Here is a 16,649-nt window from a genome sequence, read left to right on the forward strand (position 1 = left end):
TTAGTGTATTTGTAATAAGGTATGTTCAAGTGATTTTTTTAGGCACATCCCATCGAAGTTTAAGATAGTTTTTAGAAGGGTTATGACTTTTTTAAAGAGCTTAATTTATATATGAAATTAATATTTTGTGGGTTTTTTTTATTATAGTAGAGTTATAACGTTTTATATGTTTCTTTAAAACTTTAAATGAGCTCATAATTGGTCTTACAAATAATAACTTACGAACTTAAAATTAAGTGTTTATATTCACCAATTAGTCTTGTTGTAATGATTAGGAATATTTATTACTTACACAATGAATATGGATACTATCAGAATAGTCCTTTGCCCATTTAATACTCGAACAAGAAATGAATTTATGCGTAAATGGATACGGGTCCCATAGTTTTAAAACCAAGAAAAATTAAATAAAAAAAGAAAAGAAAATGGTACGTACATATTACTTTCACAAATATTTTTTTTTTCAACAAGTTTAGATAGATTTTTTTTTTTAAAAAAAATGTTACTTTTGCCGCAAACTCTAAAAACCATTCTAAATTCCAAAGAGCACAATTTTATTACCAGTTCTACCTAACAACTTTTTGGAAAACGAGAAGGTATGGGCGTGGCAATGGGAAGGTCCCACGGTTTTATGAAAAACAGAACGTGGAAAGTGTGTATTAAAATATATGAGAAGGAAAGGTAATGGTCCAGATTTGGGCCATTAAAACGCAGGTTGACGCCGACAACACTGATGACAGAAAAACTACATTTTCTACCATTTAATACTGTGGGATCAGGTCTGGACAAAGCCCGTTACGACGGGTGGGAATTGAATGCCCATTATTCATGGCTCTGCTCCCAAGTCAAAATCAACGTCTACCCTTCACTTATTATTATTATTATTTTATATTATATTTTTCGTACTTGTTGCTTCCGTCTCCACGTATCACCCACACCTACCACTGGTAAGATGACCTTAATCATCCACTGATCCGCACATTTTGGACTCGTTAATATTTTTAAAAGATTGCATATCAAGGCATAATCTCATCCAATGGCTATTTTCTCTCTAATTAATTCTAAAAAAGCAAGTCAACTTCACTAACTGATCTTTCCCACTCGCTCTGTCACACCACCTTCTAACTACACAAATTTTTGTAGCACCCAACTCAAAATTGTTCCTTTTTTGTGTTCACATCAACTCCTCTCGGTAAGGAAGTGTTTGTTTTTTTTTTAATATAAAAAATTAAAATATTTAAATTTTTTAATCTAATTAAAAATACCTTATTAATATCGTTTAATATAATTAAAATAAATTTATTATAAAAAACAAACAAAACTTAAATATTAACATCAAATTTCTTATTGTCGAGCCCACCCTTAATATAAAGGAATTGTTAGACGATTCCTCAATTAATTCATACTTTTTAATAAATTAATTCTTTAATTTTTAGCTCAAATTTAAAAAATAAATAAATTGAAAGAAGTTTTTTTATGATCTTTGTTTCAATCTCACAACTGAAATTAATAAAATCATTAAAAAAAAAAAAGGAAAAGAAATTTGAAATGTATGTTTCTCTTAAAAAGATGTGAATGGTCCCGCGTCCCTTTGAACTTTTATGTGGAGTATGAGCATTATGCAGGCTCTGTCACCAGTCACCAGTCGCGACTTTAAATATGGATAAAGACAAAACAAAAACAAAAACAAATCAATAGGAGGAAGAGAGGGACGGGCACGTGAAATGATTGAATGTGAAGGCAGCAGCAATTAAAATAAGGGAGAATTGTGTTTTGGGGCATGACCCAAAAATTAATATTTGATCCATATAACTTCTATAATTGATGGAAATGATATAAGATATTAAAAAACCAATATATCATTCAAATTTTTATACATTATCTTTTAAGGATATAAAATAGTAAAGGAATAAAATACCCTCTGACCTTTCATATAAGTTTTTTTTGTCTTTATTACACCACTATTCATGCAACTTTTGGGCCCAGTTAATTCTCCCTTAATTATATGTAAGCAAATCAAGTTGACCAGCTCAGCTTTGCCAGCTAAGCAATTGATTTGATTCAAGTCACTCTTTCACACCCTCTTCCACATGAGACAATTTTTTTTTATTAAAAACGACGACTTGCTTTGGATCTCTTTTGAAAATAGTATTCTATTCTTTACAATTTTAAAAATTATTTGATAATTTTTTATTAAGGTTATGTTTGATTCGGAGAAATATTAAAAAAAGAAAATCTTAGAAGAAAATAGCTTTTTTATAATTAGTTTCATTATAAAAATATAAAAAAATTAAATATAATTAAAATTATTTTAAAATTTATAATTTTTAAATTATTTAATGTTGTTATAATAAAAAAAGTAAAATGAGTTTAAAGAAATATATAAAAATAATTTATCAAATTTAAATTTATTTATTTATTTTTTTTACTTTTTATTTCCTTCTATTTTTTTTACTATTTTCTTTCCTTCGCATTTTTTCTTAAACTTTTCGAGAATCCGAATATAGCTTAACAAGTTATATGGCGAGAAAAGTTAATAGTTAATTCCTTTCTCTATACATATAGCAAGAGAGGGACAAAAGAAGAAATTAAATAAATTTATAGGTATTGTTTGTTTTTTTGGCTAAATAGAAAAATCTAAAATTTTGTTTTTTCTATTAAGTTAAAAGTAACATATTGATATCAATCAATATAATTAAACTGAACCTACTGATAATAAGTTTACTTTAGTTATATTAGTTGACATCAATAAATTACTTTTAACTTGAATAGAAAAAGTCGAACTATTCGACCAAAAACCAAACGCGGCTTAAATCATTCTTAATATTACTAGTCATGATTATATTTTTCAAACAAATTTAAGATACTTGAAGATGTCTTTTTTTTGTAAAATATTTTGAGAAAAAATTGAAAATATAAAAAATAATTTGATAATTTATAAATTCATTAATTTTTTCTAAGTAAAATTTTGTTTATAAAATAATTAAAACCCATTTTTAAAAAAAGTTCTTAAAAATTATTTTTTTAAGCTACTTTAAAAAGCCTTAAATATCTTAAAATTAACATAATAAATAATAATATTTTTTTTAATGACTAATTCATCAAGTAAGACATACAAATGGCAATTCATTATAAAGATGTTTTTTGTAAAATATTTTCAGAAAAAAAGTTGCATTTTGTTCAATTGTTGTTTTAGATATTTTGTCTAGCATAAAAAAAAAAAAAATCTAATTTTAATCTAAAATTTTAAAAATTGAAGAACTTTTTATAGTGATTTGTACTCAAACCTTACAACTGAAAATTAAAATATTCAAAAAATAAAAAATAAAATAAAATAAAATAAAAAAGTGAAAATGGATCTTTCTGTGAGAAGATTGGAATTGGCCCTATCCCCCTGAATTAATTTTCATTTGGAAAACGGAGGATGAGCTCCCACGTTCAGTCACGACTTTATATGTATATATAAACGAAAAAAAAAAAAAAATTAATAGCGGGAGCAGAGGAGCACATGTGAAACGCGTGGAGTGTGAACGCTCTCCTCCTCGTCAACCGTCGGCCTATTTTTATTAAATGAGATAGGGGAAGAAGCGTTAACAGTGACTTCCTCTATATATAGGAAGATGATGAGGAGAGTAATGCCATAGCAGCTGAGAGAGAGAGAGAGAGAGGAAGAAATAATGGCACAAGTGATGAAGCCAGTGGGGGAAGAGATCAAGGCGGCGGATGGTAGTGGTAAGATTTCTCTAAAGTCTTTTGTTCTGGATTTGTGGATTTGGGACAAAGAGAGAAGAAAAGCAAGATTTTTTTTTTTATAAAATAAATTCATTGTGTTTGATCTTTTATACAAGTTTGGATAATTAAACAAAGATTTGAAAAAAAAAATGCAAAAAAATTGAAAAGAAATAGTGTCCATTTGACTAAATTGAAAAGCTGAGTTTCTTTGTTTCATGGTGGCAGGTGGGAGCGGATCTTCGGACGCTGCGGGGATAGGACATATAACCATTGACTTAATAAAAAAAACTGACGGAGATTCAGATTTCAAACTTGGGAGGTTCTTGGAGGAGCCGGATTCACATAAGTTCCGCTGTCCTAATTGCAATGCTTGCATCGAAAATATTAATGTCGTTCGTCGGGGAGAACCGGGGCCAATAATACCAACATATCCTGGTGATCCTCGGGGGCCAATACCAACATATCCTGGTGATCCTCGGGGGCCAATACCAACATATCCTGGTGATCCTCCCGAGCCAATAACAACATATCCTGGTGATCCTCCCGAGCAAATAACAACATATCCTGGTGATCCTCCCGAGCCAATAATATGCGCCTCCTGCAGCAGCTTTCTGGTTTTCATAGGTATTCTTTTATCCCATCCTTGTCTTATGGTTGCTCTTGCTTCCGCTTATCTTAGGGAATCATGTAAACATGCAGTATTTACAAAATATAAATGAAAAGAAAATTAAAAAAAAATAAAAATTCATAGGTATTATTTTGAAGAAAATAATTATAATTCCCATTTCATGCACCGAAAATACCTTATATTGTATATGAGCTTCCACTCATACCAACTTAAATCACATGAGGATGAGGATGGTACATTATCTTATCAATAAAGATACTTTAAGCCCAAAAATAGTGTTATTTTAAAACCAAAACATATATAAGACATTTTTCGATAATATGAGGTAGACACTATTCTCGAGCATAAAATGTTAATTATTTATCCTAAAATGGACTCTCCATAAAAGGGACTTTTTTGAATTCTTTTTTTATCCATATTTTGTAAATAATGCACGTTTACGTAATACTTCTTATTTTATTTGCATGATTATGATGTTTATGAAGAGTTTGTCCTTGTATCATATATATGAGAGATTGAAACTTGATTTATGCACCTTCTTTTCTTTCACACATATTCAAATTAATTAATTAATATAGGGTTATGTTTGGTTCTTGAAAAATTAAAAATATATATATATATATAAGAGTAATTTAATAAAGAGAAAAATTAGAAAAAAAATTAATAAATTATTTTTTATATGATAATTTTAAATAATTTAAAAATATATAAATTTTTAATTATAATATATTTTATTTTTTTATATAATAAATGAATCAAACCTAACTCCGGGTAGGTATGTTAACGTGCACTTTATGATATTCCCACAGTACTAGGGAGTTGACTTGTCTTTCTTTGTTATGATCACGTTGACAAGTCCATGGGCTGACATGGTGGTGCAAAGTTGCATAATATGCATGCAAACGTATATGAGTCCAAGGGTAAAATGGGTACAAAGTCTTGCCGGCTAATCACTTAGACCGTTGCTACCTTATCAACAACATTACACCATAAACTCTCAAGAAAGTATTGAATAGGATAATAACAAGTCCAAAACCTTTAAAATTGTGGGGAGATTTCAATATTATTATTATTAGCACGTCTAGAAGTGTTTTTAATGGTAGTGTTTTTTAAGAAGTGTTTTTAGGAGAATCATATATTAAAATGCTTATTCAAATGTGATTTTTAAATGTTATAAATAATTTTAAAAAAATTTAAAAATATTTTCTAAATTTTACCAAATACAAAATATTTTTTCAAAAATTTTTTAGGCTAAAAATGTTTTTTAAAATTGGTGTAAAACAGACTCTAAAAATATGTTTGTTAGTAATTTTAAGAAATGTTTCTAATCATTATAATACATAAAAAAAATAATCTTCAAACATTAGAAAGATTAAAAACACTTTCTAAAATCACTGTGAAATATTCTTTAAAAGTGTATTTGATAATATTTTTACTAATAATGTTTTTAATGAAAGTGTTTTTTTTTTTAAATGTTCTTACGAGAATCATCTATCATATTTTTTTTTTACAAAACAAGTCAAAGGGTTTGTGGGAAGTGTCTAGGATGAAATGGGTTGGATGGTAATGCACCTCTTAAGGTTGATTGACCCCCATAGAGCAAGCAGGAGAAATGCAAAGGAGCAAGATTTAGGGTGTTGGATAAAACAACTAATCATCCAAAGAAGAAAAGATAGTCGATTTTACTTCCATTTGATAACAAAAATTTTAAATCATTTAAAATTTAAAATTACTTACATTGAATCTATTTAGTAATAAAGATTTGACTAACCATTAATAGCAAAACATGATCAATAATTTATAAATTTTTAGAAGTTTTTGACAAACCATTTTTATCATTTTTAATAAAATAAAGATTTTTATTGTTGAATATTTTTCACTAATCAAATTTAATTTCTTTTAAATTAAACCTTTTTATTATTATTTCCTTAATCAAATAAAATGAAAACTATAAAATTTACATTATAATTTATTTTCATGGATTTTCTTATTATATATTAGTTAATACTATATTTGGATGTTAGAAAATTTGAAGTGAAGAAATTAGAAAGAAAAACATAGAAGAAAAGAAAATATTGAATAAAAATTTTAATTTATTATCCATGAAAATTAACTTGTTAACAAATATATTTTTAATTTTTTTAATTTCTTTTTGAGGAAAATATTAAAGAAAATATTTTTAAATTTTTGAAAATACTTTTTTTTTTTCTTTTTCTATTATTCTTATTTTTTATTTTATTTTCTATATCATCCAATTAGAAGATTACCTATCTTACTATTTTCCCCCTTTTCTACTATGTTCCAAGTACCCAAATATTTTAAATAATTTTGGTTAAAAGAAAAAAAAAAAGATAATGGCAAAGAAATTTGAATAATTCACCATTTACTATTGTTATTAACTATTTATGAGATAATTTTGGTATAGAGTTAAATTATTAACATAAATATACATATAATTCATTTATTATTTATAATTAAATTAATTTAATTAAGATGTAAAATATAGTAATAAAAGTTATGAATTTATGAGAACAATATGAATTCTTTTTAAAATTAAAAATTGAATTTATTTTAAAATAGAATCTTTACTATATAAAACAAAATTGTAATTATAAATAAAAAAATATATTTAATTAATTTTATTCTTATAATTACAAAAAAAAAAGAGTATTGGATGATATAAAATAAAATTATAATTATTAATAAAAATCTAATTAATTTTATTCTTAGAACTAAAACTTTAAAATTAGGAAATAGTATTGGATGAAGGATTGATATCCACTCTTTTCATGATAGAAGCTAAGCATATGACCTTGTATATGGCTTGCATGCATGCATGAGAATTGGAATTTCCAAGTCCTTCATTTATTTGATTAATTATTATAATTAGGACTCTTCTTATGGGCACTAAGTCTAACTCTTTTCCTCAATTCAACAGGGAATAAACTCACCGCTATGTGTAACCCGCAGCGGCAGCCGCAGCCTGAGCCTGAGCCTGGTAATATATCTTATCAAATTCTTAAATCTGTTGAAGTTTGTATCAATGTTCTTTTCAACAAGTACTTATTGAAATAAAAAGTGAAAAGTTATGGCTTCATCATTTTGTTTAGGAAGTCTGTTTTAATATGTAAGCATTGCTTACTTTTTGTTTAATTTTTTTTTTGCTACTATCATTAGCTTCTTTACCTTGCATGGGAAGGAACAAATTATGAGAGTATTTGGTAAATTAACTTAATAACTTAATATGATTTAATATCTTAATTTAAACTATTAAATAAATTAAACATAATTGGTAAATTAATTTAATATTACAACTTAGTGGGTGTTTGGTATACCCACTTAATGAGTTAAAATAACTTAATAACTTAATTTAAGTTACTAAGTTAAGTATGTTTAATAAAATAATTTAATGGTATGATTTAAAATTAAAAACAACTTTAAGTAATGAATAAAAACAATTAATTTATTCTTAAATTCGTAAATTTATTTTAACTTTTTATCCTTATTTGTCATAATTACCTTTACGATTTCCTTTGCTATTTTACGACCTCAATTATTATTAGACTTTGTTTATCTTAGTTATAATTTATGAGGATAAATATGTTAATTTGATGATTTAAAATAAGTTTTAAATTAATTTTATCAAACAACCTTAATACTTATAGTAAGAATTAAATAAGTTTTAAATCAATAATTTAAATATAATTTGACTTAAAGCTAACTTAAGTCATTAAGTAATAAGTATTAAGTTTTACCAAATAATCCTTTAGTATTTTTTTTTTTTTTTTCATTTAGCTATGTTTAGTGAGAGTATGTTTTATAACTATATATACATTGAATGCATTGTATTATGTGATGCATATTGCGTTCCTAACCACACAAGTTACTCCTCTTCCAGGCGTACCTGCAAAGAAATGGGACATTCTAAAAAGCATTGTGTATGGTGGTTTACTAGAATCAATTGCAAGCCTCACCGTTGTAACATCTGCAGCCGGTGCTGATGCTACCGCATGTAAGTTTTTATGCATTTCACACACCATATCTAAAACACTGTATAACTGGGGGTGGTAATTCGTGATGGTGGGTTGTGTTCATATCATGTCAAAGTTCAGGTATTCTTTACATAACTCAACCTAAACTTGACATGGATAATAATAATGTAAAAAAATATAAACCCAAATATTATCTAATTATTAAATAGGTAACACGTCGTGTATTCCATTTTACCTATTTAATAATCAAGTCTTTTTATTTAATAATTAAATTAAATTAGATATTATATATGTCTATATGATTAATGTTTCAATTAACATGTTTATGACTCAATCAATATATTTATTTAAAAATAAATTTATAATGAGTCAAATATGGGTTGAATAATTTAAAGATGTAATTAAATTAATATCGAGATTATAGATGGGTCAATTCGGATTAAATTTATGTTACGCAGGTTGACCTAAAATTACTTATTTATTAAATGAGTTATGCAAATCGACACAAATTTGATCCAAACCTATTTATACTCAACCAAAACCCACGAAAAATATGTTGAGTTCGTATCATATTGACGAATTGTGTTAAACTTTGCTACTCTAAGTATAGCCAAAATCCCATCTATTATTTTTTTTTCTTGCCACCATTAATTTTTTTTTGAATAGTTACATCCCATGGACAATATGTCATCATCAACTTTCTTCTTTTAACTATTAGAAAGTGTTCAAAATTTTTATTTGGTATATTCTTTTTTAAAGAATATTGTAATGAATATTTATAATTTCTTTATAAAAATATCTTTATAAATATTGTAGGTTATTAGAAAAAATTGATTATGAGATGAAAATGAACATATAGAGTTTACACTAAATAGATAGAGAGATGAGAAAATATTAAAGATATCCAATAAAATGGAGGCTTGTAATTTAGGACATGAAATAAACTTAATAATTATCCTTTGTAATATTATCTGTGTCTTTGTATCGATGAATTTATTTATATCTTATTATGAAATTAACTCGTGGCATTAAAGCTTTCGCTAACACAACATGAAGAAAAATGTTTTATATTTAGGTATAGTGATAGTGGAATCATGTTAAATCAAAGCATTCAACATGACATGAATGATGTAATATGGTTATAGTCCATGTACCTGGAATTGGTCTCACTAGCAATGAAATTAACTTATGTAACAAAAGTTTTCATCTATTGTTTGATTAGGGGAAAATCCATCAACTATTTCCTTTTTTGTTTTCACTATATAAGATGGTACATAATCAGTTTGGGACATACTGCAGTGAAAATTTTAGCTTTGGGATTGGCGAATCTGATTGGTGGACTCTTTGTGATTGGACATAATGTAAGTCCTTTCCATTTCAATAATTTGGCTTACAATCAATACTACAACACTTCGTTGGTGAACATAAATAATGATATGATTTTCACTCTCATCTTAAAAATTTCTTGCATCTTACTTTGATGTAACCTTACAGCTTATGGAACTTAGAAATGAATCAAACGATCAATCTGGAGGGTCTAGTACTGCTAATGAAGAAACGGGTCGTTATCACCGAGAACTGGGTCTAAAAGAGAATTTCAAACGTCATGCAACAGTGGCCGTGTTGTCATTTCTCCTTTTCGGCTTGGTGGCTCCTGTGACTTACAGCTTCTCATTTCTTAAGAGCGGCAACAAGGATCTCAAGCTCGTAGCAGTTGCAGCAGCTTCTCTGGTGTGCATCACTGTGCTTGCTATTGGAAAAGCTTACACCCAAAAGGCATCCGGTTTTTTTGGGTACATCAAAACCGTGTCGTCTTTTGTTATTCCCGGGTTTATGGCATCAGGAGTGTCTTACGTAGTTGGTGATCTAATCAAGAAGCTCTTGGAGAAGCTGGGTTTGTTTGAGTCAAGTTCAGCTTTCACCCTGTCCCTTCCTGGGACTGCAACACCAGAATCCGGATGGGGATTCTATTGAGGAGTGCTGCAAGTTGACTGTTAAATCTAGAGGATCCAACCAATAAATTAATGATTGGGACTGATGGTAGTTTCTTCTCAGTTTCCACCTACTTTTCACTTGGCTTATTGTAAGACCTATTTGCCTTGCGATCTTTACGTCTAGATTTTATTAGCTTGTGATTTATTTGTTTAGAGGACGAGAAACATGAGCAACCCTGGATGCTAGTGATTTAATTTTTTTGCTGAAAATTTGCTATTTTTCTTTTAATTCTTCAACTCCATGTGCTACAAGCCTCGATGATCTTCGTTCCTTGATGCTAAAACCTACATAAGATGAATGCCATATCCACAACATTATTGTTGATGGTTTACAACTCAATGTGGAAATTTGTTCTTTCTAGTCTTTGTGGCAAAGATATCAACAAGTTCAAATTTACAAGATGGAGTTGTAAACTAAGAGACTATCTTATAAAGGAAAAAGAGAGGAGAAACCCATGTTCGATTTGGTTGTTGGGAAAGCAGAGGAAAAGTCTATGATACTATAGCAACCATTTCAATCTGACAAATGTTGAGATTCCAGATTTTCTTCCCTTCCAAAAATGATAGAAACTTCAGGACCAAAGAAAAAGAAGAAAAAGTAAATATTGGAGCATCTAATTTCACTTGATATTTAAAAAGAAATATGTGACAAAGAAGACTAAAATGCCTTCCTCTGGAATGGTTTCCTATCCTCTTGGGAGGTTGGGGATATGAGCAGAGGAACTCTACTCTAATATTAAGTAACTACATTCCTGATGTGGGTTTCCAAATGTACTTGTTTTGCTGTATTTATTCACTGACATTGTTAATTAGTTGGATCTCATCCATTGTTTATATACCTTTCGTAAACAGATTCCTTCATGCCACAAAGATTTGGATCATTTGATCCTATCATATTGCCTAGGTTATTTTGGCTCTTAAAGGTATGCAACATAGTAATCCCGAAATTCCATTCAATTGTTTGATCAGGCTCCAGAGTTGTTAGTTTTAGAAAGACACACCATGATGATTCGGGTCACAATCGTCTTCCACAAGGTAGTGTGGGCAACCTCTTGGGAAGAAGACAATGGAGGCTTTGTTCAATTGAACTTGTGTACATTACCATATGTCTAAACCTGAACCCATAATGAATTTATATAAAGATATAAATTGGCTTTAGTTCTAAGGGCCCATTCGAAAGGCTTAGATGACTGAAGATCCATTAATTGACTTAATTAAGTAATGGCCCATTAATTGGGTTTAAGTTAAATAAAAGTAGATCAACTGACAAATAGAACTAGTCCATGTCTAATTAAATTTCATGATTTGGGGCATCCTTGTGACACTAGTGCACCCTATTACACCTTGATGAGATCCCATACTTGACATCTTAATAGGATCAATTAGACCTATCTAAGATAAGTTTGAATCTCACAACTAATCCACAACTGGAAATTGTTGCTAAGACTTATTTTTTAGACTAAAAGTATTTTTAGAAAATTTCAAGATAATTTAATTGATTTGTGGAATTCTAAAGGAAAGTGGAAAAAGAAATATAAGGATAAACTAAGGGAAAGGAGAAGAGTGCAAGATGACCACCCTTCATGTCTACTCGAGCAAGTGGGCGCACCCTCGAGTGCTCTAAGAGGACTTGTCACACTTATCCAAGTGAAGAAAGCAAGGCATGATGCAACTTTAGTTTAAAAGAGTTGCACACCCCAAAAGAACTTAAGTGACACACCTTTGATAAGGGTGGCACACTTAAAGGGCAATTAGGTTAGTGCACCTTTGGTTTGAGAAGGTGACGCACCCTTCCCCATCATAAGTGACACACCTTCTAAATGCACTCAAAAGAAGAAAGAGTTATGGTGCCAATCTTGAGAATACCTATTGCCACTTGCCTAAATCAATAGTGACCCAATTTGTAAGGAATCTATGATTACCTTAAAGTCTCACCCATAAGTAAAAACCATTGAAATTACCACCTAATAACCATTGTCATAATTCATCATAGGTCTTATTCAATGTGTAATCATGCATGCATATTAGTGCACTCACCATGAGAAACTTATCTCAATATCCAAGATATGTCATCCCTCTAATTAAAAAGTAGTGCAATACAACCTCAAATGGATTGCTCAAGTCCATGAACTAGTTGTGAACAACTCATCAATTTTCTAGGAATATATGATTTGGATATTTTGTGTTACTCCTAATGCATCTAAATCATATACAATGAAAATGACATTGGCTTGAATGCTCAAATAAACCTTAATGCAATTAATGGATAAAAAGTGGAAAGTCATGGCTCACTTTGTTACATTATGTCTTGCTTTTTAAAATTCTATCTTAACAAACTCCTACTAATTCTAAAAGTAGATTGAGTGAAGAGACTCTAAACTTGACAATTTCATGAGAATAATTTGTCCTATTTTATTAGGGTTAGACCTTCATCTCTGTCCTTTAGAGCCTATTTGACAATGATTCTACTGGAAGTGTTTTTATTAGGAATGTTTTCTTCTATAGTGTTTGTGTGAAAAACATTTTTATGAGAATAAAAAGAAATGACTCTAATATCATTTTTGATAATATATTGCATAAGTAAAAAAACATTTTTAATATTAATAAATTACTACAAAAATGATTCATGCCCAGCCGGGTCTTTTAATAAAAAATATTTATAAATCCTATGACCTTATACTGGCGTAGCAAAGCTACTATAGTATAGCAGTTCTAGGGTCGAACTCAGGGATGGGTTTTCACTCTATCAGTGACAGACTCTAAATTAGAAATTGATTCTGATGATTTCCTTTAGCACAAACTTGAAATTTAAAAGAAAATAAAATTGTTTTGAAAGTGGTGATTGAAACTAAACTCACATAGAACTGAGTAAAAATAGAAGAAAGAAAGTCTCCCGGAGCTAAAGGTTGCTAGGTTCAAGTTCAGGATGCAAAGTGGAAAATTCCGGATTTTTCTCCTCGCATTGGGGATTTAACCTATAGTTATTTCCTGAACCGGTATAGGTTTGACAATGAAGATTTAATCCATAAAAAGTCTATAGAGAGGGTAGTCAAGGTCCATTAATGGCTTAAGACACTATGGGCTATCACCTTGAATCACTTTCCACTGGCTCGTACATGATAACTAATGGACTGATATGGATCTAGCAATAAGCATCCACAGAGACCTGAAGCTTACCATGTATTGGCCGGTCAAAGTGATTCTAAGGGATTTAAAGCAAAACTTTGAATTTAGAAACCATTTATGGACTCCAACTACCTGAATTTAATGCACGGAAACGTTCCACCTTTTAATCTGGACTTTTCACCTAACTTCCTTTACTCCAAGAAACTATAAGTTTAGCCTCTCATCCTCTGGGAAAACATCCTCAGAGGCTGTTTGGCTTCCAAGAAAATAGAAAATAGTAGTAGAGAGAAAAAGAAAGCAAAAGAGATCTCTGTATTTCACTAAGTGTAGAATTTACATCAGTTGGTCTCCTGGAGAAAGCTCCCCGACAGTGTCTTCAGTGTTTACAAGAGAATTTATATAGGAAGGTAATTTTACCCTTCCTTGGATACTTCCTAGCTAAGGAATTACATGAGTGGCTGAATACAAGGAGAAAATGGAAATTTAGACACAAAAATATCAGAAGAAAAAGAGTCGGCAAAAATATCCAATTTTTGCACATTGCAGTTCCAATTTCGCACTTTGGTTTCAGGTGTGCGAAATTCCCACACTTTGGACTGAGGAATTCGCACCTTGATTTCCATCGTGCGAAATTGTCCCTCAGCTTGATGCAGTTGTCTTCCGGAGGCCATATCTTCCTCATTTCAGCTCCAAATCGTACATGGTTTGAATCGTTGGATTCTTGACTTTCTGAGCTTTGAAATGGTATATAGAATGTAGAAAATGAACTTCGGGAAGTGCTCCAAAAGTGCGATGAAAGACTGCAGCTGTGTCCCCTGTTTTCATCACCCTGTTTTCCTCTTCTCCATTGTTCTTTCCTTGCATACTTTGAACGACTAAGGCAAAGGATTATGAGGCTCCAAAGCTTGGTTTCTTCTTAAATTTGAGCTTCCAAAAGCTTTGTCATGAATTATATATAGCTCTCCCTCATTCTTAAATTGCTTTGGTGAGCATAAAGCTATCAAAAAGCACCAAAACTTAACACAAATTGATTAGAAACGATTGCAAGGGTCCCTAACATGTTAATTGAGTTAAAAGGTAATAATTACTACTCAAGGGTGCTTAAAAGAGCTAATAACAAGCTACAAAATAGCATGTTTTGAGTAGTAATAAAAAAAACATACAATTTAATTACAAAAAGGAAATAATATGATAAACCAAAAGCTTTTCATTACAATAGAATATATAAAACATCTATCTTAAAAGAATATTGTGGACCTTGCATTTTGCACGATGCATTCCCACTTGGTGGTGAGACTCGCTTTTTATTTGGTGAAAAATATGACTTTTAGAAAAGACTTGGAGTTGCTACTTATTTTTGTTTTATTTTTAAAGGGATAAATAAAATAAGAAAAAAAAATTAAAACCCTAAATGTGACTCCTAAAGGAAAAACAAGTCTATAAAAAATCGAGTCTGGGACTCAGGTTACCTATTGGGAAGGTACGGTGAAAGACTGTAGCACCCCTTTAAGCCCTATAATGAGGTCTCTACTAATCAAGGTGAGGTGAATATGGCAATTGATCAGATAATCATGGACACCAAAGGGTAATCAAAGATATATTATGACTAGAGTGTATTATAAAAAATAAAATAAAAATGATCAAGCAAGTGAGAGAGAATAGGATGTGTACCTGGGTAGTGTATTAATAATGTGCTATCATGGAAACAAGGTTAGTGGACAATTACATAATAGTCATATGCATGTCACAAAGTAAGACAATATCAATTAATTAATCACTCAATCAACATTGCAATTAAAGTCGGGAGTGTCATGAATATTGGGCTCCCACCAAGGCTCGATTTATTTTTACATGAATTAATTCCACAAATTCCTTTATTTTGGAATTATGAAAATTCATTCATGTTTATTAAAAATCTTGAAAAACATGAAAATTATTAAAAACCAAAGAAAGTCACAAAATGCATGCTTGAATGAAATATGACAACAAGTTTATTAAAAATTAGGTTTTGGCGACTTAAGATTCTAAGAAAGAAGAAGAAGAAAAAAAAAGAATAAATAAACTAAAATAAAATAAATAAATAAATAAATTGAAGATATTTAAAACCATTCGAAATATTGATTTTTTGAAAATCAAGATTTGAAAGCAAATAAGAGGTAACAAGAGGATGGAAACATGTGGCGCTTGAGATTGCATGCCGAATGTGGCCATGCATGGGTGTAAAAATGGGCCCGGAGAGGTAGAGGTTGGCTTTGATCTACGAGCTTCGAGCTTGCTAGTGTGGACATTTTTTGGAGCTGCTATGATTGTCCTGAAGACTATTTCTAATAATTGGCTGCAAGTGATCAACTTCTTATATGCTGAAAAATCCATTGGTCCAATTTTCTGAGCAAGACTTTTGACAAAAGTGGGATTCTGAACAACCTTTTCAACCTTTTTGGATCCCCTTGAGCTTGCCTTGTTCCATGAATCATATTGTTTTATGCAACACTAGCAACCATTGATATTATTTCCAACCATGCATGATGTCATCATCCAAATAGTACTCATTGAAAATGGTACCAGCAAGGTCGTCGAGGTCTTTAAGAAACACATCTTCATTCGAGGTTGGTCACAGTGTTGAAGTCTTTGCAGGTGGGGTTTAGTAGCACCTTCATTATGGTCATCAAACTCCAAGAAAACATCAAAAGCATGCAACTTCCAGTCCAGATTTTGACAAAGTGTACACTGCCACAAACCTAATCCTGTGAAGACTTAGCAGCAAGCTGGAAGACTGGAAAGCAATTTGCCATGTACACTAAGGTGGCCATGCATGCGAATGGCATGTGCATGAGGAAGAATGGAAAGAAGTTGGTGAGAAATGAGTGGTGGAGTTGCTAACTCTCATGCAAATCACAAAATGATGGGAACTTTTAGTTGCAGACTCGCCTTTCTAGTTACACTAAAACTTGCATAACTGGAAATGAAGTTTTGCGGTAAAGGCGCCGTCAAGGATGGCGACATCAATGGTGAAAAGTGAAGATTTTCTGTAATGGGTTAGTTTGCAGAAGTGGGTTTGGTAATGAGATCAGAAAGGCTTGGTGGTCTGTGACACCAAAAAGGATTTGGATGGCAGAAAGAAAGGTATTACCAAGGGAACATAGTCGATGAGAGTGTCACAGGTGGGGTTGGAATTGC

The 16,649-nt window shown here is 30.4% G+C and overlaps 1 protein-coding gene across 1 annotated transcript; it reads left to right on the forward strand.

The window, feature by feature from the left end:
• Positions 1–3,603: 3,603 nt before the first annotated feature.
• Positions 3,604–10,575, forward strand: LOC100852932 (membrane protein of ER body-like protein). Its single transcript, XM_003635125.4, has 6 exons — positions 3,604–3,732; positions 3,958–4,356; positions 7,299–7,358; positions 8,259–8,372; positions 9,652–9,713; positions 9,847–10,575. The coding sequence occupies exons 1-6, from the start codon at positions 3,678–3,680 to the stop codon at positions 10,324–10,326; spliced, it is 1,170 nt and encodes a 389-aa protein (XP_003635173.2). The 5' UTR covers positions 3,604–3,677; the 3' UTR covers positions 10,327–10,575.
• The last annotated feature ends 6,074 nt before the right edge of the window (positions 10,576–16,649 follow it).

This window comes from Vitis vinifera, chromosome 7 (assembly GCF_030704535.1).
Source record: "Vitis vinifera cultivar Pinot Noir 40024 chromosome 7, ASM3070453v1".
Lineage (NCBI taxonomy): Eukaryota > Viridiplantae > Streptophyta > Magnoliopsida > Vitales > Vitaceae > Vitis > Vitis vinifera.